The 22,456-nt window shown below is 35.2% G+C and overlaps 1 protein-coding gene across 4 annotated transcripts in view; it reads right to left on the reverse strand.

The window, feature by feature from the left end:
- Positions 1-22,456, reverse strand: part of LOC143222971 (protein jagged-1-like) — a 152,562-nt gene that overhangs the window by 34,483 nt on the left and 95,623 nt on the right. For 3 of the 4 annotated variants that reach the window (XM_076450254.1, XM_076450253.1, XM_076450256.1), the window contains exons 8-11: positions 20,135-20,490; positions 19,184-19,334; positions 12,416-12,580; positions 1,660-1,773 (exon numbers count right to left, since the gene is read on the reverse strand). In XM_076450254.1, the coding sequence (XP_076306369.1) occupies positions 1,660-1,773; positions 12,416-12,580; positions 19,184-19,334; positions 20,135-20,490 (786 nt within the window). The remainder of the gene's footprint in view (positions 1-1,659; positions 1,774-12,415; positions 12,581-19,183; positions 19,335-20,134; positions 20,491-22,456) is intronic. The other variant, XM_076450255.1, reaches the window with a different exon arrangement.

A 22,456-nucleotide genomic window follows, 5' to 3' on the forward strand; every position in this document is an offset into this window, starting at 1 on the left:
ATTTACTAAGTCAATGTAATCATGTATCAACAAACACTGACCTTATATATAGCTTTTTTAATTGTGTGTAATTTCACAGACAGCTTCTGCAAACTTGGTAACGCCCAATGAGGTAGATACGTATTGTTTAGGAATGAAATCTCGTGCGGAACTATGAGGAAGGGGGAGATAGCTTTGGGGTCTCTTTCTCACCACAAGCATGCTAAGATTCTGTTATGCCTTCGGCTATTTTTCTTAAGAATTATTTCCCTTCTTGTTGCTCCTCATCAGTTCTTATTTTAAATTGACAAAATAAATTATCGCTAAACAATGATCCATGGTCCTCACACTGACCATACTTTGTTTACCAAACGGCCCCTTGAAAATAGTGATAGCTGTTTTGTGCTTTGAATGTCGTATCGTTGTCTTCTATTATGCCCAGATGATTAATACTACAGCAGTTTAACAAGTTTTTGAGAAGCCAATCGTTTAGATGTAATTAAAAATTCAAACGCGAATTTTTGACAGGATTCAAACTACTAAGAAGGAATACCTTTATTAGAGTAACGTGCTTTTGCAATGTTAGTAACTCTATCGAAATGTTGACTGATTGTTATCAATATAAGCACATCAGTCGCCTAAGCTAATAATAATAGATCAGTATTTACAATTAAGTGGATTTCTGTATTGCCTTTTTAAAAATGTTGCCACTATTAAATACAGTTTTGTAGCGCAAAGGAAAAAATAGCTAAACCTCGGAGTCCATCTGTAATTATGATAATTATGAATGATTGATTATATGTTATACTAATTTTCTAATATAGAATAAATAGAATAAAACGTTGTTATAATTCAAATACAGATTTCACATATAGCATTAAAAAGATAAATCTACCCTCTTTCTAAGAGAACTGGGTCAAAAACAGTGTACCCAAGATTTCAATCGGAAACGCAGTAATTTTATATATAATAAAATATCTACTATAGTTTCTCTCTTTCCATATACATACATCCAGTGTTTTCACTAAAGGTATACTGAGCGCATTTCGTCAATTGTGCTATTGGAAAACACGAGACATTCACTTAAATATAAAAGGTCAAAAGGTTGGAAATCACAGGTCGAGAGGATTGTGAATAATACTGACGCTTACGGAGATTAAATTAATTTAAACTTATTTTTCTCACGTGCTATAATGTTTTTCAAAGACAATTTCTAAGGATAAGATTGAATCTTTAACTATCAGATGTACACAATAATCTACAACGTATATTAGTCAATTTGTATATATCTCTGAATAAAAAAAATGAATTAGAAAAGTATTAAACTTTAAGTTTATAGTAATTGCAGTAATAAATAAAATATTTACTTTATTATGTGTTTAACCATCATAGGACGAATTAACTCTTTGTTGATGGTTTTATATTGTTATTTGATTTTTTGTGTTTAATTTATTGCTTAATAAATTTATTATATTATAAAAGTAAACTTGAATTACATAATGAAACAAAAACTAAAAGTCACGGTAAGTGATGGAAAGTAACTAATAACTTTGTACACATTAAGAAAATAATTAAATAAAAGTTTCCATTAAATTCAGCTGTTGTCTGTATGAATAATAATAATACAAAATACAGTTTACCACGCGATCTACAAATAAAACCATAAACTACTACACTTACTCCGACTACAAATTGGTCCCTTCCAGCCTTCTTTACAAATACACTGGAAGGAATTGATTTTGTCCACACAGGTACCGCCGTTTTGACAAGGGTTGGAGGCGCATTCATTAATATCTAAAAGCAAATCAAAAACTGTAAATTATTACAAGTCACGTTTTTTTGTTTCTTAAGCTTTTGTGAAACACTCTAGACATTTATGATTACATTCACAAGCACGACTAAAGTTTGAAACATAATTCAGCCAGTTCTAACTAAATCCACACATAGAACCTCTTTAAGTACAAATTCAATGTTTTCGAAATTGAATTTTTTAAATAAAGCATTTGATGCAATCTTTAAATGACTATAATATTCTAAACTTATGTCACGAAAGCTTATTCCTTTTGCAAAATGGATTGGGTATAAATATGGACAAACCTGTCAATAAGTAAGTGGGCTTTCAGAGTGAAGCAGAGGTAGAGTTAATTAGTCAGAGAGTGTTTCTGTCAGTTTTTGTTCTCTTTTATTTGATCGATCAGCAGTAAAATTGTACAGTTTTTGTTTTTACTATGTTAATTGAGGAATTTACGTTTGAGTGTAATTTGCAATGTTACTCACTTACTAGCGTATAGGCCTATAAAAAAAGGTTAATAAGGAAATAAACTAATCTGTTATCGTTGTAAAGACTGGACTTCGAATTATTTTCACCAGATAACTTTAAAAACCAGCTAACGAAAGAACAATACATTGTTTGTCCTCATACAGTTTCAAATATTTTAGGGTTAATATATTTTTATAATTTATCACAAGAAACACCAAACACTACGTATATAATTCTGTGGAGGATGTTACATCACGTGTAATTAACTAAGACAATATTCATTAAAAATAAAGAAAGCATTAATATAATTTACAGATGTCTATTTGCAATACCTGTCCCTAAGTGGCACAGCGGTATGTCTGTAGACCCACACAGCTAGAAACCTTAAGCTAACAAATGACAGTTTCACTTGTCGTTTACAGTAAAGTGATCTTTAAGATGACAAATGACAACATCACTTCTCTTATACAGTAAAGTGATCCTTAAACATTCTTACGCTCAATTTGTGTTGACGGACATAAAAAGTTGCGACAGTTGCCTAACATCAGGAAGAAAAATTAACTTATTTTTGAGTGCTATGCTTATAATAAATTATATTTGTCATAAAATACTAACATTTGGTGTAATGTATTTTATTTATTTTACTTTTAACAGTTTGTTTGTTTGTTTTTGGAAATTCGCACAAAGCTACTCGAGGGCTATCTGTGCTAGCCGTCCCTAATTTAGCAGTGTAAGACTAGAGGGAAGGCAGCTAGTCATCACCACCCACCGCCAACTCTTGGGCTACTCTTTTACCAACGAATAGGGGGATTGGCCGTCACATTATAACGGCCCCACGGCTGGGAGGGCGAGCATGTTTGGCGCGACGCGTGCGCGAACCCGCGACCCGCAGATTACGAGTCGCACGCCTTACGCGCTTGGCCATACTTTTAACAGTTAGAAGAGTATATAATAGTATTTCAATCACGTTGTAATTGATTATCAACCGCCGCCAATGCGTTTTATTCTGTCAAAGTTTGCACCCCCCCAGTGGCACAGCGGAATGTATAAGCGGATTCACAACGCTAAAAATTGGGTTTCGATATCCGTGGTGGGCAGAGCACATATAGCCCGTTGTGTAACTTTATGTTTAATTCAAACAAACCAAACCTGTTAAAGTTTATTAGGTCAGTCGAAACGTGTCGTCGGCAATTCAAATATTGTAATACACTTTTTTTTTCTCCGAAAAGCCCTAAGGGACCAAACAAAGCAGTGTTTAAAAATGCAGTAAGCCTAATACTATTGTATTTAGAACCATGCTATCTTTAACTTTACGACAAATTATCTTATGATTAAGAACTCCACGTTTCTCGTCTCTTACACTGAAAGTTAAGCTGGTATATACATACATTTTTTTTAAATCTCTATCTTAACTAATTACGCTGTAAAGAAATTCGTAGGTCATACTAATAAGACATCAACATTTCATGATAGCTAAGCTTTTCCCCAATTTTAGCATTGTAAATTCAAAGACTTATTGATGTTACAACAGGGGGCCTGTCTACAAGGCAAGAACTGAAGCACGCTCACTTTGTTTTTTTAATAAAAAAGAACAAGAAAAAACAATTTAATTATTGAAAGTAACAAGAAAATAACAGTCTGCATGGTTTATCTGCTTTACATGAAAATATTTTGTTTGTTTGGAATTAAGCATAAAGCTTCACAGTGGACTATCTGTGCTCTACCCATCACGGGTATCGAAACCCGGCTTCTTGTGGTGTGTGTCCGCAGAAATACCGTTGAGGGGAAGGCTGCATGAAAATAAAACTGAAAATTTCTAAAAATCATCATAGCCTTGTACATATTAAATGTTAATCTTCACTAACAATATATCATACTGTTATCATGTAAAACAAGTCGTTAATATGATAATATTCTCGGATAACGGTCATTAAGGAACAATATTATAAAGGAATAATCAACTGTTGTGCGCATAACTTAAAAACAGATCTCTCCAGTTTCATTTCTATTTAAACTATAAATTACTATGAATGTTAAAACGATTTAGGTTAATTTGTTGTAATTGCCATTTAAAAACATAAATGATAAAAATAAAAATACACACTGAGTACTTAGCTATGGCTGTGAAAAGGTATTTTGACATATGAAGATAGTTTTTCACACTGTATATTCTATGTGTACAAAAATAATACCACATCACCATTAACTGTGATTTCAGGGTTTGCATATGGTACTAAAATTGTCGCGCTAGTAGACTAATGAGTTCACATGGCGAGCGCCGCCATGATCTCGTTCTTCTCAAGGTCATAGTTGCTACATCCGGCAGGGGAGTGGTCGACGCTGTATAAAGCCAATGGTCAACTAATTAAGCAACAAGTCCGGCTCCTTTTCTACACTAACAGCTGTATCCTTCCACTAACTATATATGTAACGAACTAGGCTAAGAAACTGAAAACCACATAAAAACTATCTCTTAGAAACAACATTCTTGAATAAACATTAACAGTTAGAAATGTGTATTTTGATATCTAATCCTGGAATGTATTTCCTAAATTTAATGTGTATCCCAAAATGCTTTGGACAAGAACTAATCAAGGACCACTTCAAAATGTAACTACAAAAGGTTGAGTGTGCTATGTTCAAATGATTTTGAATACGCAAATCAGCGCAGTTAAACAGGATGTATCATAACTACATTTTTTTTTACTATAGCGCCATGCCACAAAATTGATAGCTTTTGGGAAGTGCATGTGTAACAGCTCTTATAGTCAGATGACAAGGATGCGTTCAAACTAAGAGTTTAGAATTTTCAAGAACTATCATTTGTGGTTAAAACAACAACAATTATGTATCAAGTTGGGGTACCAGAATCATCTAGAAAGAGACCTGCAACAAATCGTACCTCAGTCGTTATAAGCAAACTGCGGCGTTTTGTCACAGGTGGAAACTCACTAACACAAAGATTAGCAGCAAAACTGTCTATGATTCCCAGTTGACAGTACCCAAATAATTAAGAAGGATCTCGTCTGGAAAATTGGTACTAATCACGTACATACAAGTTGCTAAGCCCTGGTTGGCTATGAGGTAGAGTTCTGAATTTTGGAGCTGCAGAGAAGGGTTCCATTCATACATTACGACAAAACATTTCCCGAATTGTAGGCTATGAGAGATTTATAAGTGTGATAGAATTCCACAAACTGGCTCACTTCTGTTTGGTCAGTTCAGAATTAGAGGACAGAAAATAGCATTATTACCGTTACCACAAATACAAATATACAAATTATTTCTACATCAGCATATGACAATCGACGAAAAGTATGTGATTGTTAATAATTGTAACTGTTTTCGTTTTATTTTTTGCCAGTGAACGGGTGAAAACAATTTCCAAGTTGCGAAAGGTGAAGGTTACCTCTGGTTATTAACAGATCAATTTCCTTAAATGCCGGATTTTCAAAAGTCCACAAGGTATAGGTTAACCAAGATAAGGCTTACAGTCATACCTTCAATTGAACTATCGCATACTTTCAGCAGCTGGAGAACGTAATAGGTAGTATTCGTGCTATTCCATAAGAAAACATGCCTGAAAGTCGATTTCTGTGTGACAAAACTGTTAAAATAGGAACTGGAAAACCATCATTCTTGTACAATCGATGGATTATGGAACGGGACAAAGATGGGGGCATATTTTAGACATGACGTCTTTATGATCTGTTTGCTTGTTTCGAATTTCGCACAAAGCTATCTGCGCTAGCCATCGCTAATTTACCAATGTAAAACTAGAAGGAAGGTAGCTAGTCATCACTACCCACCGCCAACTCTCAGGCTACTCTTTTACCAACGAATAGGGAGATTGACCGTAGCATTATAACGTCCCCACAGCTGAAAAGACAAGCATGTTTGGTGTGACAGGGATTCGAATCCGCGACCCTCTAATTACGAGTCAAGTGCCCTAACAACCTGACCATACCGCGTCTGACAGCTTTATGATGAAGTATTTTGTCAGAGAAACTACTCTACAAGGGCTAGTGTTTTACCGTTCATTTCACAATCGGAGATTATCGATTGCCGATTCCGATTATGTACAGTAAAGTTGATGATACCATTGTGTGGTACTGTTGATATTTTAACCTTAAAATTTGTAACGATAACGGAGGATATACTTTGTAGCGTCATTAAATTGAAATGGTTAAAACTAACAATAAATGTACCGTGGAAAATAAAATAAAACAATGAATTTAAATCACGACTTCTTTTTCAATTTTAATTTCAGGAAATGCAAAATAAAAAAATGGGAACTGACCTTGTGATTAGTACATGGCCGATACATGACGTTATGTGACTGTTGTCAAAGAAGCAATCCAAACAATCAGTAATCACGTTTGTTAAGCCACAACTAACTTTAACTTCTTCTAACTATATATATTTATCAAAAACTGGAATGTCAAATGATGAAATGGAATGATCCATAGCTGTCCAATAGGTTAGTTATTCTGTAAATATTTTTATACACCTGTTTACTACTCTCAACTTATAGGGACATCTCCGACAGCGACATGCACAATTCAAACAGTTGACAAAACCCTTACTGGAAAGTAATGGCAAATTCCAGATTTCTAATCGCTCTGTTGTAATGTGTTCTTCGGCGATATCCCCAAAGAAGAGCAAATGTATGGTGTTGTATTAACAGAAAGCCAACTTGGCGTATCATCCAGATATCTTCGTGCGAAAAGTCTAGGTAGATCTCCGGCAATCACATAGTGTGTATAAATTCTGTACATAGAGTACCGTTATCAACCGTTTGCTAAAACAGGATCCATAAAGTATGGTTTGTTTTGAATTTCGCGCAAAGCTACTCGAGAGCTATCTGCACTAGCCGTTCCTAATTTAGCAGTGTAAGGCTAGAGGGAAGAGAGCTAGTCATCACCACACACAGCCAACCCTTGGGCTAATCTTTTACCAACGAATAGTGGAATTGACCGTAATATTATAACGCCCCCACGGCTGAAAGGGCGAGCATGTTTGGTGTGACGGGGATTTGAACCTGCGACCCTCAGATTACGGGTCGAGTGCCTTAACTACTTGGTCATACCGAACCACAGGCCTATAAAGAAACGAATGTGCTTCACGGCATGCGGTGCATTGTTTTTAACTTTTTTTTTTATCCAGTGTATCAACATATGTGAATAAGAAACATGTTTAACTGGTGACATTTAATCTATGGCGAATAATGCTTTGTGCTGAAAGAAAAAGGGAAAAGTACAAGGTCGTGATTGTAAGCACACTTACAAATCAGAAGATTGCTGTTGTGAATGAAGTGGTCTGGGTGGTGGTATTTTTAATTACTCGGCAATCGGTTTTTCGTGATCGGGAAGTTCGACAAATTTTACCGATCCCGATAGTTATCCGAATAGTAATAGACCCAACTTCGATTGTCGAACCGATTATCAGTAAAACTCTTAACAAGGTTTATTGTCAAGATACACGGTCACCATACGGAGCACGACCGGACGTGGCGACATTAGACTGCCATGACACAATGAAACTCCAAATTTGTTTAAATATAATGCTCATTCTTTGTATATTCTCTGATTCACATGTAATGCAAAAACATTCCCGTTTTTGGATACATAGTAGAACATTATGAACGTATATATAAAATTATAAATATATATCTTTATGCATATGAAAACATTATACATAATATTTGTCTGTAAATAACGACTTGAAAAGCTTTTGGACAACTTCTGTAACAGAAACAACAACATAAAAAAAACATGTTTCAGTTGATAAAAAATTTTCATAAGATTACCATGGAATAATTTATCAATAAAGGTGAAATCATTTGCTGCTTAACTTCCTAAAATAATTTTCAAAGTACTAAATAACAGGAATAGGATATTTTATGAAACTGATATTAAATTAATTATCATTAAATTAATTTTTGTTCCTCCATAATAATCGAAACAATTAATAGAAACATAAGTGGCCTAAGGCTTAAAATGTTTCGTTGTGGAAAAAATAAAAATAATGGAAGTGATATTTGAATGGGGATATCGAGGTAAATTATTATAGTATACGTATTTGGTTTGACCACCAAAGTGAAAAAAAAACTGAGACAGGTAGACTCAACCCTCATGAAGCCAATCCCTGCCCTCAAGGAAATTCCACAGTCCCCTTCCCCTAATACCCAAACTGGTGAATCCACTGCTGTAAACTGACTTACCGAGTATCACTAAGCAAGCGAAGAAAAAAAAATTAGTTTTTATAAAAATACTTAGTTTTCTCTTAAAGTAAAAATCTTATAAAATAGTCATTTATGAATAATTCGCTCTTTTTGACAAGCATGACAAAAATTCAATGAGACAAACTAAGTATGGTTTATGAGAATTCACAGTCTATTCACTTAATCAAGGAGAATATATTCCACGATACTCATAACAATTTTAATCTAAGATAAGTTAGTTTCCATTCGAATACATTTTAGGATTGACAACAGAGATCTAAATCTATTGTAATTATTATTTTGGTGTCAGACCTACAAGTGTGAATAAAATGTTCCAGTACTTGTGGTCCCCCATTGGGATAGCGGTAAGTCTTCAGATTTATAACGCTAAATTCAGGGGTTCCATTTCCCTCGGACCCGGCATGGCCAGGTGGTTAAGGCACTCCACTAGTAATCCGAGGGTCGTGGGTTCGAATCCTCGTTATACCAAACATGCTTGCCCTTTGAGCCGTAGGGACGTTATAATAATGTGAAGGTGAATTTCACTATGCGATGGTAAAAGAGTAGCCCAAGAGTTGACGGTGGGTGCTGATAACTAGCTGCCTTCCCTCTAGTCTTATACTGGTAAATTAGGAACGGCTGGCGCACATAGCCCTCGTGTAGTTTTGCGCGAAATTCAGGACAAACCAAACCAATCCATTCCCCTCGGTGGACACAGCAGATAACCCGATGTGGCTTTACTATTAAAAACACACACAAATACCAGTGACAGTTTAATAAGATGTGTTCAAGATTTAATACCAGTTTCATAAAGAATGTCTAGCATGTCCTCTGACTCGTTTTCAGTAATGTTCCAATTCACAACGCTGTGCCAGAACACTGAGCCCACGTCAATGCACGTGCCTTGAATGTATTTTACAATGCTCCGAGAAAAAAATCTGAACTCATAATGTGAAACAGCGAAGTGAAAGAGATAACTTAAAAAGAAGGTAGAATACAGTTAACGACATAAAAAAATAAGAAACACGCTTACCCTCTGAATCAGTAATCAATAATTCTAATTTATTTTCAACGACTTGCCACTGTTACTTCAGGAGGGATAATATTAGGGAGCGCCAACAGCAGAGGCAGAGCAGGAATTTGGTAGTGTGTCACATTTATAAAAATAAGAATAGTGTGTGTGTGTGTTTTTTCTTATAGCAAAGCCACATCAGGCTATCTGCTGAGTCCACCGAGGGGAATCAAAGAATAAGAAGAAACGTAGAACTTATAAGTAAAAACGAGGAAGATTATTATTTGGAAGAAGTAATGAATTTTTTTATCATTAACACTGAGTTATAAAGATGAAGTTTTAAAAAGTGTCAAAATGAACTCTAGAAAAAATTGTATTCAGAGTAATCTACTGAAATGATAAAATTAATTGCGAAATAATTATCAGCTGTGTTTGAGAACCATTAAGTTAATTAAAATATACAAAAAAAAGACATTACTTTTAGTTTTCCTTTATGGAATGGTCCATTTGTTATAAAAAAGTCTGCTTTAAAAATTAAACGCATATATGGTTCTAATATAGTAACAAAAACAAAGTCGTTCCTTCAGCTGATAGTTGCTAGGACCGTTCTTCCACCTCCCGATTTTAGGAACTGAACTGAGTGTTTATGGTAAAGATACAAAGGCTATGTTCTGCTGTCTTTAAACGGCCCGGCATGGTCAGGTGGGTTAAGGCGTTTGACTCGTAATCCGAGGATCGCAGGTTCAAATCCCCGTCGCACCAAACACGCTCACCCTTTCAGCCGTGGGGACATTATAAAGTTACGGCCAATCCCCTATTCGTTGGTAAAAGAGTGCCAAAAGATTTGGCTGTGGGTGGTGATGACTAGCTGCCTTCTGTCTAGTCTTACACTACTAAATTAGGGACGGCTAGCGCAGATAGCCCTTGAGTAGCTTTGCGCGAAATTAAAAAAAAACAAAAACAAGCTATCTTTAATTTTGCTTTCCCCCTCCCATTGGCACAGTGATATATCTGCGGGCTTACAACGCTAGAATCCGAGTTTCGATATCCATGGTGAGCAGAGCACAGACAGACCATTATGTTGCTTTGTACTTAACTTCAAACAAACAAACCATTGTTTTAAAATAATAGTAAGTTTTTTTTACACAAACCCTATTTTTGACCTACTGACCAAAGAGAATGCAACGAGTCAACAGCACCATTTGCCCAACATCCACGTTAAGGGATTGGCTCTCACTCTTATAATGCACTCATAAACAAAAGTGCAAGGGGAATATTTTGTAACATCTCACGGATACAAATCCGGCTCGAGCACTTTGAAATCTGGTGCTCTACCACATGGCCATTCAACACTCCTGACTTTAGGAGGTAATCATACCGCTTTACAAAATATAACCAATTATATATTGCAAACGAAGCTTTTCAGTGAGAGAAGGGGCCAGTGAAAGTGCACAGTTGATTAGAACGGCAACTAAAACCTTGTTTTATTCTGTGATTTAAAATGCATAAAATCGCACTATTTCACCCTCTTTTTTTTATTCAAAATTTTCCGAGGTAGAACGCCCCCAAACTGGCAATGATCTTAACTTTGTATCCTATTTAAATGTTGCCACAGTTAACACAGATATTATTATTATTATTCGTATTTCGAATTTCGCGCAAAGCTACTCTAGGGCTATCTACGCTAGCCGTCCCTAATTTTGCAGTGTAAGACTAGAGGGAAGGCAGCTAGTCATCACCACCCAACGTCAACTCTTGGGCTACTCTTTTACCAACGAATAGTGGGATTGACCGTCACAATATAACGCTACCACGGTTGAAAGGGCGAGCATGTTTGGTGCGACCGGGATTCGAACTCGCGACCATCGGATTACGAGTCGAACGCCTTAACCCACCTGGCCATAGTTAACACAGAATCATTTCTACACGTGTGATAAACTTCAAATTATTTCGTTTGAAACAAAGAAGGTATACTCGTAGATTCAGGTTTTCAGATATATGTTTTATCTTACGCTAACTACAGTTTAATACATTCGGATTATCCTCTACTTATTTTAAGTTGTATCTTCTTCTTGGGCTCAAGTTTCAGATACTTTTAGTACCTTGCAACGACCTCGTCCAAACATTTTAAATACACGTTTATAATTGTTTCAAAAGTTTCGATTTTGAAATATAATTAATAATTTTTATATCATTCTCTTCCATGTTGAAGTTTGCAAATTTATGGTTTGAATTTCGCGCAAAGCTACACGAGGGCTATCTGCACTAGCCATCCTTAATTTAGCAGTGTAAGACTAGAGGGAAGGCAGCTAGTCATCACCACCCACCGCCAATTCTTGGGCTACTCTTTTACTAAAAGAATAGTGGGATTTATCGTATCATTATAACGCCCCCGTGGCTGAAAGGGCGAGCATGTTTGGTACGACGGGGATTCGAACCTGCAACCCTCAGATTACGAGTCGAGTGTCTTAACTACGTGGCCATGCCGGGCCAAAAATTACGACCCAAAAAGTAAAACACATTTTCTAACTCTTATTATCTTAGGATAAGAATTTTAAAATACAAAAGTAAAATAAATAAATATATATATTACGTAAGGGCCTGGCATGGCCAAGCGCGTAAGGCGTGCGACTCGTAATCCGAGGGTCGCGGGTTCGCGCCCGCGTCGCGCTAAACATGCTCGCTCTCCCAGCCGTGGGGGTGTATAATGTTACGGTCAATCCCACTATTCGTTGGTAAAAGAGTAGCCCAAGAGTTGGCAGTGGGTGGTGATGATTAGCTGCCTTCCCTCTAGTCTTACACTGCTAAATTAGGGACGGCTAGCACAGATAGCCCTCGAGTAGCTTTGTGCGAAATTCCAAAAAACAAAAAAACAAAATATATTAAGTAGACCTTAGCAAATAATTCTTATTTTTTATTTTGAAGAAGAAAACAAACTCACTATCTTGACACTGTTTGCCAGTATATCCTGGATCACAAACACAAGTAAATGACCCTGTTGGCTCACTAATACATTTTCCATGAATGCCGCACACATCTGATTTGATGAATTGCTGTTTTTCAGTGGAAATGTTGGCGGGTACAAGTACCGTACAACCATCCAAAACTTAAAGAAAAAAAAAACATATTTTTCTACAAGAAGTGTTAAATGTTCATACTAAAACAAATTAAACAATTCTTCTTTTATGTTACATTCGTAAAACATTTTGGCAATCATGTTTATAAATAACCTTAAACCTAATACACATTAATCAACATTTTATTTTTATCACATTACATTAGTTCAACCATAAAATTATTAACACAAACCTTGACTTCATCAGTTGCTCAAAATATCTTTGATACAATTTGATCATTTCAAGTACTAACAACCTTCATGTAACGGAAGGTGTTCATTCACTCGAAACACAGAATCGGAGAATGCTCTAGTGTTATTTCTGTTGCTATGGCACGGCACGGACGCCTGAACTAAAACAATACAAAAGTTATCCTGATTTTCTTTTCTACTGGTTATCAGAAGCTAGATACGAAGAGCTAACTGGCATAGTCGCACTATCTCTAGTATTTATGCCGCTTTTCAGCTATTCAAACCGTCCCAACGTCAAAACCGGGGAACAGCCAACACCGAGACTTCTTATTTTCATTCATCATCGTTTTTCTTCAATAAACCTTGTGCCTACCTAGTTCTGGCAGTAGCTATATTTTTTATAATTTTTAGAAACAGCAAAACAGTTTTCACGATCTTTGACTACTTATTTTATCATTCTTCTATGCAAATGTAAAAAGCTTAATAATACACTCTATAATTAGTAACTCACGTACGCCATCTTATACAAAAGTATGGAAATAACTATTTGGAAAAATATATATATATATATATATATCACTAAATAGAAAAGCTGTGTAGGACTGGCTACTGAAGTTGAAAAACAGCCAAATAGAATATGGAAGGAAATAAACATATCACTTGATCGGCCAATTATCACATAGCATAGCAAGTAGAACCAGAATTTCCAACAGTAAAGTGTTACCCTATGGGAAAATAGTCATAAAAGTAGTATTCCACAGTTAACTAAAGGAAAGTTATAAGGATGAGAGTTGATATTCTATCCAAACACAAAGTAAGGAAGCCACTAATGTATAAGTTTTATTCTCCATGTAAAGTAGAGACCGATTAGTTTGCAATGTGTTTAGTAACCGGATGAAATGATATGTCCATTTCCAACCCTATCTTGTTTAGTTTCTTTTTCAAGTTCGGTTGCCAGCAGTACATAGCTTTTTATTTAGCAATAGCTTTCTTTCCTAATACTTGTGAAACAATAGAAAGCCAACCTACGCTTTTAAAACTATATACTGTGTTCAGAGGACGATATCCGTGTCTAAAATTACAGCACCAAGAAAACATACATATTTATGTTAAAAAGAAGCGCACGGAACAAGTTCTTTGGAGACGAAATGTCTACCACATATTATAAACAATGGCGTTTTTGGTTAGATTCAAAATATTTAAAATAATCTATGGCTTATCTGAATGATAATCCTGAATCCGTTTAGTTCTATCAGTCTGGGGTTTATTGGTTTCCAACTCTTTGGTACTTGAAATAGGAGACATAACACTATATTTTACCGTATTAACCCCAAATAATATCACATTTTTATATTTTATAAAATTTCTCATGTCTTACTTCCAAACCTCTTAATTTAATCAGGAGCAGTTCCTGTGAATGACATTGTCCTTAAACTTGAAGGACAGTGAAAATATGATAATACACTGATGATACAAATACCTGCAAGTTCTGACCTAATTTTCGATGAGTGATATTTACAGCCAGAAAAAACTGTCATCTCTAAACTCAAGACCAGCCGAAAAACAAAATACAAAATAAGATCCTAACATTCATCGAGACGAATCCATCATTTTGACAAGTTAATTGATCCAGACCACGGAGGATTTTAGTGGAATCCTTGAGAAGGACTGGTTCAAAAATATTCCCACACTTTTAATGTTTAGTACAGAACATATGCAATTACTAGGCGCTTTCTCTACTATGAGAAACAAGTTTACCTGCACAAATAATATCGCTTGATATTCCATGTTATAAATTATTCTAACAATTAAGTTCGGAAATGTGGACATTGCCGCCGTTTTCGGTGTTATGAACGCTGTCTTCACTTGGCTGCACATACGACTCGTCCGACACGCCGAAGTGCGCTTCCCGCAACAACGAAAATTACATTATGAAGTCTTGAATAAAAAAAAAAAAAAAAAGAAAGAAAAATGATTGCTGGAGAAGGAAAAAAGAAATGTTGAGTAGAAAAACAGCTATAATGAAATGATAGTTATCTTCATTTTCAAGTTCATAAGAGCAAACAATTTGCAACATTATTGGATTGAGAACTGGCTAGATTCCCTAGCTACCGCAGTAAATTGCAATTCCAACCATCTCTAATATGGGGTGATAACAATAGCTTCATGATATGTGTAAGAAATAGTCCTGTGGAAAGCAGTAATGCAAGAAATACTGGCTGATACGGGTCTCTGCCTGGGGGTTAGAGAATGTACAAGAATTCACGTCGTTGTTACACAGAGGCTTGGTAGCTTGTCAAGCCAGTCATCCACTTGCTGTAATTTGAGATAATTACATATTGAGCGGGATGCCTGTTTGAATTAAAAGGGCACGATCACGTTGGTTTGGCTTCCCTGTCCAGACGTATAGCAAGATCCATGGCTGTAAGCTGCCACATATATATCAAACTTATAATTTAACATACTTTATATTGCTACAGGTGTGACCCTTGCGCAAATACCTGATCCATTTTACCTTTAGTAACTATGACAACATAGAATAACATGATATGTTTGCAAAAATAACAAAAAAAAAAAACATAACCTATGGATGAATTTTATTCTAGCCCCACCAGCCATGCACGCTTCTCCCTTAGAATGTAATCCAATGAATTTCCAAAACGCCTTGAATTACACGTTTCTGACTTTTCGGTTATGAAAATTTGTTTCCCCACAACTAGGAGGATGAAATTGTTTAAGTAGAATGAACTATGACAGGTTATGTTTAACTTTATTTAAAAATACATGTTGCAAATAAAACTTAAGGAGTACCTCATATGAAAACGATTTTGAATATGCAAATCAAAAAGTCTCGTAATATTTAGACCTGACATGAAGTTGTGGTGAAATGACGTGTAGCATGACTACATTTGTGATTCTTCGGCGTTCGTAACAAGTGTGATGCCACTTTAAATTGACCACTTTTAGGAACGATGTGCAAAATCTCGTAGCCTCATATCGTAAAGATGTGCTCAGATCGGAAATTTGGAATTTTTAAGATAGGGATATCACTTTTACTTCATAGCATTGAAAAAATAAAGAGATCAGAAACAAGTATTACCTCTGCAGCCTTGGTAAGCAAAGTATGGACGTCCTATAACAGGTGAGAATTCACGAACAGAAAGGTCAGTGGCTAAAACGTCCTCAGCCAAACTAATATAACCAAGAAGGATCTCCAACTGGAAAAGCGATACTAGTCACGGGTACATAATTAAGTTGTTTCCATGATATATCCGTTCAAATTTCGTATACCTCAAGCATCTGAGGAATAAAATGGGTAATCCTGCCATTGCATACGATGGCATGCTAATCAAGTCGTTAGACCCAATGCCTTTGGATTTCTATGCGTTCAGGCTATTGAAACGAGCTCTGAAAAACCGTCTAGCTATATTATGTAAACGAGCAATGAAACTTGATGACACTCTTTCAACAAAACATTCTCGAATGGAAACTACGCTTCAGGACTATTGTGAAGATGCACGTCTGTCAAATACAGCATGACTGGAGGTGGTCACATGGACTGTAAGGCGTGATGAGAATCCCAACACCTTTTAACACCTTTATAACGAGCCAGCCAAGCATCTTTTAATATTGAACATAGGATGCTCAACATGGAGTGGGATTTCTGAAGCCGATTATCTATGGTTATTTCAACAGATTTTGATGAATGAAGCTCGGTACAACTTCTAAGATAAAGAAACAAATAAACATCTAAATATTACAAAAATATGACACAACGAAATATATATGGATTATACTATAGGGTTGCCATACTGGTCATTATAGTATCGTTCTTATATTTACTCTTCATTGTAGAAATGCGATTTTTAATTTGAGATTCATCAGAAACATCATCTTGTAATGCATCGTGTAGTTACTTCAACTTCAACGCTGCATCTTTGGGCTTTACTGAGCTGTTAGTTTCACAAAATATTGAAACTAATGACTCCTTATATATGATTCTGATACCATTGTTTTGAAATGAATGATTTATTATGCTCTTTTTTATTTTGTTTTTTATGATTTGCTGTCAATGCAGTAATCAATTGCAGAATTTCCGATTCAGCTGGTATGTCAAATCGACTGGGATATATTCGAATAAGTTCTTCGCTTGCCTCATCCGTCCTGAACTCATGGTTTCACTTAATCGCTACACTTAAATTATCACATTCAGAACCACATCTAGAACATTTCAATCACATTTCACTGTTACATCGTTTTACTTTACATTTACATGTTAGCTTCTTCATTTTGCTTCTCGTGGTCTCGGGTCAGGTCACGATTCTGGTTCAGTGGCCTAGACTTCAAAAATAGTACTAAACGTCTTTATGTCCAATTAAAACGAAACAAACCTTTCCCCAATGGCTCATTGTTTTGGATCCAGATCAAAATGCCGGGCTGACTCGTGTGACAGGTGTTAATAAAACGTACTTAACCCCTGCAATGAACTGCCAATGAAAATATAAAATCTGGTCATCTTTATCAAAATTAATCCTTTTCTGGATTATGACTACAGCGTAGAATTCTTATTAAATGTTTAGCAAACTCAGGTCATCTAGATTATAACTTTTACATAAATATTCTGTTTAAAACAAATGAGATATAACACTGGCTTAAGCTATATCGGAGAAAACAACAACGTATTTTCACTGAACAAAGAAACTGCTAAAATAATAATTAGTCACTTTACATAGAACAAGATCTTAAGATACTGATGATTTTCATAGAAATACTTCCTCCTCTTTATGTCTCGTCATTGATCATTATGCCATTTTTATACGAGTTATACACTAAATCAATACCTCTATTACAGTTTGGAACAAATAATACAAGTTAACTTTTTAACAAACTCAAAATAATTACCTTGAACATTATCTTATTAGCCAATTTAAAAGAGGTGTGTCATTTTCTCGAATTTGCCAGTTTAGAGACATTACGTCGTAACTAAATATAACAAGGTCACACCACCTTGTAATAATGTAAGATTACCAACATAAAAACCGATGACTCAAGTTAGTCATATAACAGAGATTTCATTCAATAAGCTAGGACTATTTAACCACCAACTTTATATGCTGTAATGTAGCTGTTCAGTGCGTCTCCAAAGTGTATATCATTAATAAACAATACATCAATGTGTCTAAAAATCTTCCTTAAAGGTCTCGTCCAATTTTACAATTTGTAGTTATAATTATCATGAATAAACTGGAAACAAAATATTTCCAAACGTTGGTATCGAATGTTTATTCTTACAGTAAAAATTTAAAGAATACAAAATTTCCTTTGCTTTTACACAAAATCAAGGATATAATGTTGCTGTAATAACTATCTTAAACATTATTTCATTACAATTTCAACTTTTACAGTCTGAAAGATTTAGAACTGGTACAACGTTTCGATCATTAATGCAATCAGTAGATACTTTTTCTAGCTTTTGTAGGAATCCTACAAATTAATCCTAAAATTAACCTATAACTCTGAGTTAAAGAAATTTAACACATAATCTAATTTCTCTGTTCTTTTAGGATTTTGGACGGCTTCACGTAACTGTTTTATATGGAGCGCAACTTCTTGGTATTAGAGAATCAGGTTAGGCCTACTTATGTAATGATGTAAGACTAAGATGATAAAAAAGTTAGTCGTTAGACACAACAAAATTACATGAACAAAATCAACTGCTGCTATACAATGAATTAACAGTTCAGTTTCATTTTGAGTTTGCTTACTGATTAGATATTATTTTATTGCAAGTTATAGCTTTCACAGTGAGGGAAATTTGTTTTTAGCACAGGTACGACTTTTCGATCACTTGTGCGATCATTCACAAGTACAAAAACTTGACAAGAAGTCATACAAATCTTAAAAGAAAAAATGCAAACCATAACAAACATCAATAAACGCATTGGTGATTTACGCTCTGTAGTAAACGTAATCATCATGAGTACAGTGGTAATAGTAAAGAAATTATTGTTCGCAAATACCCGATTAGTTAAATTAACAGTTTAATACTTCTCCTTCATTTGTCCTAAATTACATCTAGTTCTGGGGTCGACCGCTGGGGTATTTTACATTAACTAAACATTTTAGACGTGAGGAGCTGGCTCTTACAGCAACCCGAAAGAGTGAGTATGTTTGGTGACGGGGACACAAACTTGCGACCAAGAGTTTGCGAGTCAAGCGGCCTAAACACTAGGCCAAATTAACAGTGCAGTGTATATATATATATGAAAAACGGCGATTTCAGGATTATTTAAATATATTTCTCTTAATATCAAAATGGAAAATTAAGTAGATCAGTGGTTACATTGCCCGTCATGGAGATTAAAACGTCTTTTACCCCCAAAGAATGAGAATTTAACTTACTTTCACAAGGTAGAGAAGAGCACTGGGGTCTTTGTTCTGAACAGTTCTTTCCATAATACTGGGCTGGACAGTGACAGTAGTAGGTTCTATGCATATTAAAACACGAAGCTCCATTCTCACAGGGATTGGGATTACAAAAATCATCGTCGATCTGAAAATCATGTAATTTCTATATGAAACACATTTCGTAAATATTTTGTAGTATCCAGTAAGTATATTATTAATTCATATTTTTACAATGACCTTTAAATAACAATATAATATCATGGAAGAATGTATTGCTATTTCTCCAATATGACTCGCCTCTGGTTCATAAGTATATAACTGAGTTTGATATCAATATGAACAATAGTTTTATTTGGACCATTAATGCTTTCATTTTGCTGAATAACAATACGATTGATTGGATGAATAAGATAATAAAATTAAAATGACACAAATATACACTTTGAATTTGTTTTAATAGCGACAACGGTCGACAGTCGTGATCAAGCAAATTTAACGTAAAATTGATTCAAAATACAATGATAATTAACCATTGTATTAAGGATTTGGGTGTGACTATATCTTTCCTTTGAAATTACCTTCGAATCACGTTTGTTTTCAACGTTTTCTGTGCTGATCATAGCTAGGCCAAATTTGCGTATTTTCAAAAAATTCATCAAAGCTCTAACAGCTCGAGTTTTTAAGTTTTGAATCGTTTATAGGATTGATCCAACTATGGAAACATAAAATAATGTAAAACTTCATTTATCGCTTCAATAGGTTGAAAGTTAATAAAATGTTTCAATGTGTGCAAGAGACATTAACTTTAAATATAGAATACAATAATAAATTCCTTATAATTATGCTTATGGTTTAATATATTCCAATATAAACACTTCAAATTTTGAGGTATTTTATAAATATTAGTGATGTTTAACAGAAATACACATAAGTAACTGTACTCACTTCACAACGAATTCCTTTATATCCAACGGGACAGATACATGAGAAATCACCCACAAAGTCTACACATTCTCCCCCATTTAGACATGGATTACTGGCACAATCATCAATGTTGGTCTGGCAATTCCTTCCAGTGAACCCTGGGAGGCAAGCACAGTGATAATCTCTGACCAGGTCAATGCACGTGGCTCCATTCTGGCACTGCCCAACGCAATCATTAATGTTGTGATCACAGTTCTTTCCTGTCCAACCGGGCTGACATTCACAAACATAATCTCCAACTATGTTCTTGCACCAGCGAGCGTTAACACAAGGTTCTCTTGCGCATTCGTCAATATCTGATGGTTCCAGCAAGTCAACTATCAGATAAGGTTACAATGACGTAATTCAAGACTGGTTTGAGAAATTATATGTAGGTGAAGAGGGAAACAGCCCTTTCTAAAACTTTATAAGCCAATAGTTATTTTATAATTATTAGCATTAATTTGATTTGTTCCGTTAAAATAGAAGCACGCTATAAATGGTTATCTTACTTACCCCTGACCCATCGTGGGTGGGTGTAAACGGAAATTTAAGCTTACTTAAACGATTTATTTTGAGCATAAACATCTAGTTAGTTTAAAATGCAAGTCATAATATATAGTAACAAATATAATACATAAACATGAAAAAGTGTGCTATATTTAAAAGCTCATCGTCACATTATATGAAACCGAGCAATAATACCATAACTTATGCTTTAATTGGCTTCCTTGAAGTGGTTACCTATGATTATTGATGATATTTAGCTCATTATTTTTATTAGATATTATATACGATATAATATTGTATTTAAAGCAAAACTCTTCAGATTATCAGCCACCGTCCTTAATTCTGAGGCCCGGCATGGTCAGGTGGTTAAGGCACTCGACTCGAATCCTCGTCACTCCAAACATGCTCGCCCTTTCAGCTGTGGGGGCGTTAGAATGTGACGGTCAATTCCACTATTCTTTGGTAAAAGAGTAACCCAAGAGTAGCGGTAATGATCAGGTGCCTTCCCTCTAGTCTTACACTGCTAAATTAGGGACGGCTTGCGCTGATAGCCATCGTGTAGCTTTGCGCGAAATTCAATTTAAACCAAACCCTAATTCTGAACAAATGAGCAGAAGGAAGACGGTTAGTAAGCAGCACCCTATCACTCACCATCCATGCTAAAGGACTGATTGTCACTCTCGTAACATATTCATAGCTTAGAAATATCGTTGACTTTGTTTTAGTATCGTTCGCTAGCCGCGAAATCTATTCCATCGCTTCAACACAGGAATAACTTGCACCTTTGGACATAGTGTAAATACGGTTAAATAATTTAAACTATATTTTTCGAAACCATATCGGTTATTGAATGATGCGAAGCAAAGCTCTAGTCAGCAGGTACAAATTACGGTAAACCATAGCATTATATGATACGTTAATGTATATACTTGAAGCATATTCATTCGACGGGAATCGAAATTTAAAAGTAGAAACGAAGAACGATGGCAGACACAAGAAACATTTGTTTGTTTTGAATTTCGCGCAAAGCTACACGAGGGTTATCTGCCCTAGCCTTCCCTAATTTAGCAGTGTAAGACAAGAGAGAAGGCAACTAGTCATCACCACCCACCGCCAACTCTTGGGCTACTCTTTTACCAACAAATAGTGGGATTGACCGTAACTTTATAACGCCTCCACGGCTGAAAGAGCGAGCATGTTTGGTGTGACGGGAATTTGAACCCTAGATCCTCGGATCACTAGTCGAGTACCTCAACCACCTGGCCAAGCCAAGCCAGAAGCATTTGACACGTGTGTGTACAGTAACAAACATTAATTTCTTGAATGTTTCGAAATATAGATATTCCATCTTCAGCAAGCTATATTGAAGAATACAAATTGTTACGCAGAAAAATTATAAAATTTAAGCATTTTATAAAAAGTTATTAAAATTCAGAATGAAAGAATGAAGTAAATTAAAACAGAACCAAATAAACAAGACAGAATAGGAAACTACAACAATTATAACGATATTATACAAGTGTTCAGTTCACTAAAATTAAGTTTTTTCTGAATATTTGTATAATATTATTACAATTTTTTCATTATCCTGCTCTTACTTATTTGCTTGGAGCATTATTTTAAACTTGTGAGGTTTTCAGGTTACATGAGCAGTTTGTTGAATTTAAAAGGCTTTCATCTGGTAAACACCAATATTTGGTTAGTGTTTATTATTTATATATGTATGTTTAATGTCCAAACTTATCTGTAATCAATTCAGTAGTAATGGAATGAACAGATATATGTAATACAAAA

The sequence above is a fragment of the Tachypleus tridentatus genome, chromosome 8 (genome assembly GCF_004210375.1).
Source record: "Tachypleus tridentatus isolate NWPU-2018 chromosome 8, ASM421037v1, whole genome shotgun sequence".
NCBI classification, from domain to species: Eukaryota; Metazoa; Arthropoda; class Merostomata; order Xiphosura; family Limulidae; genus Tachypleus; species Tachypleus tridentatus.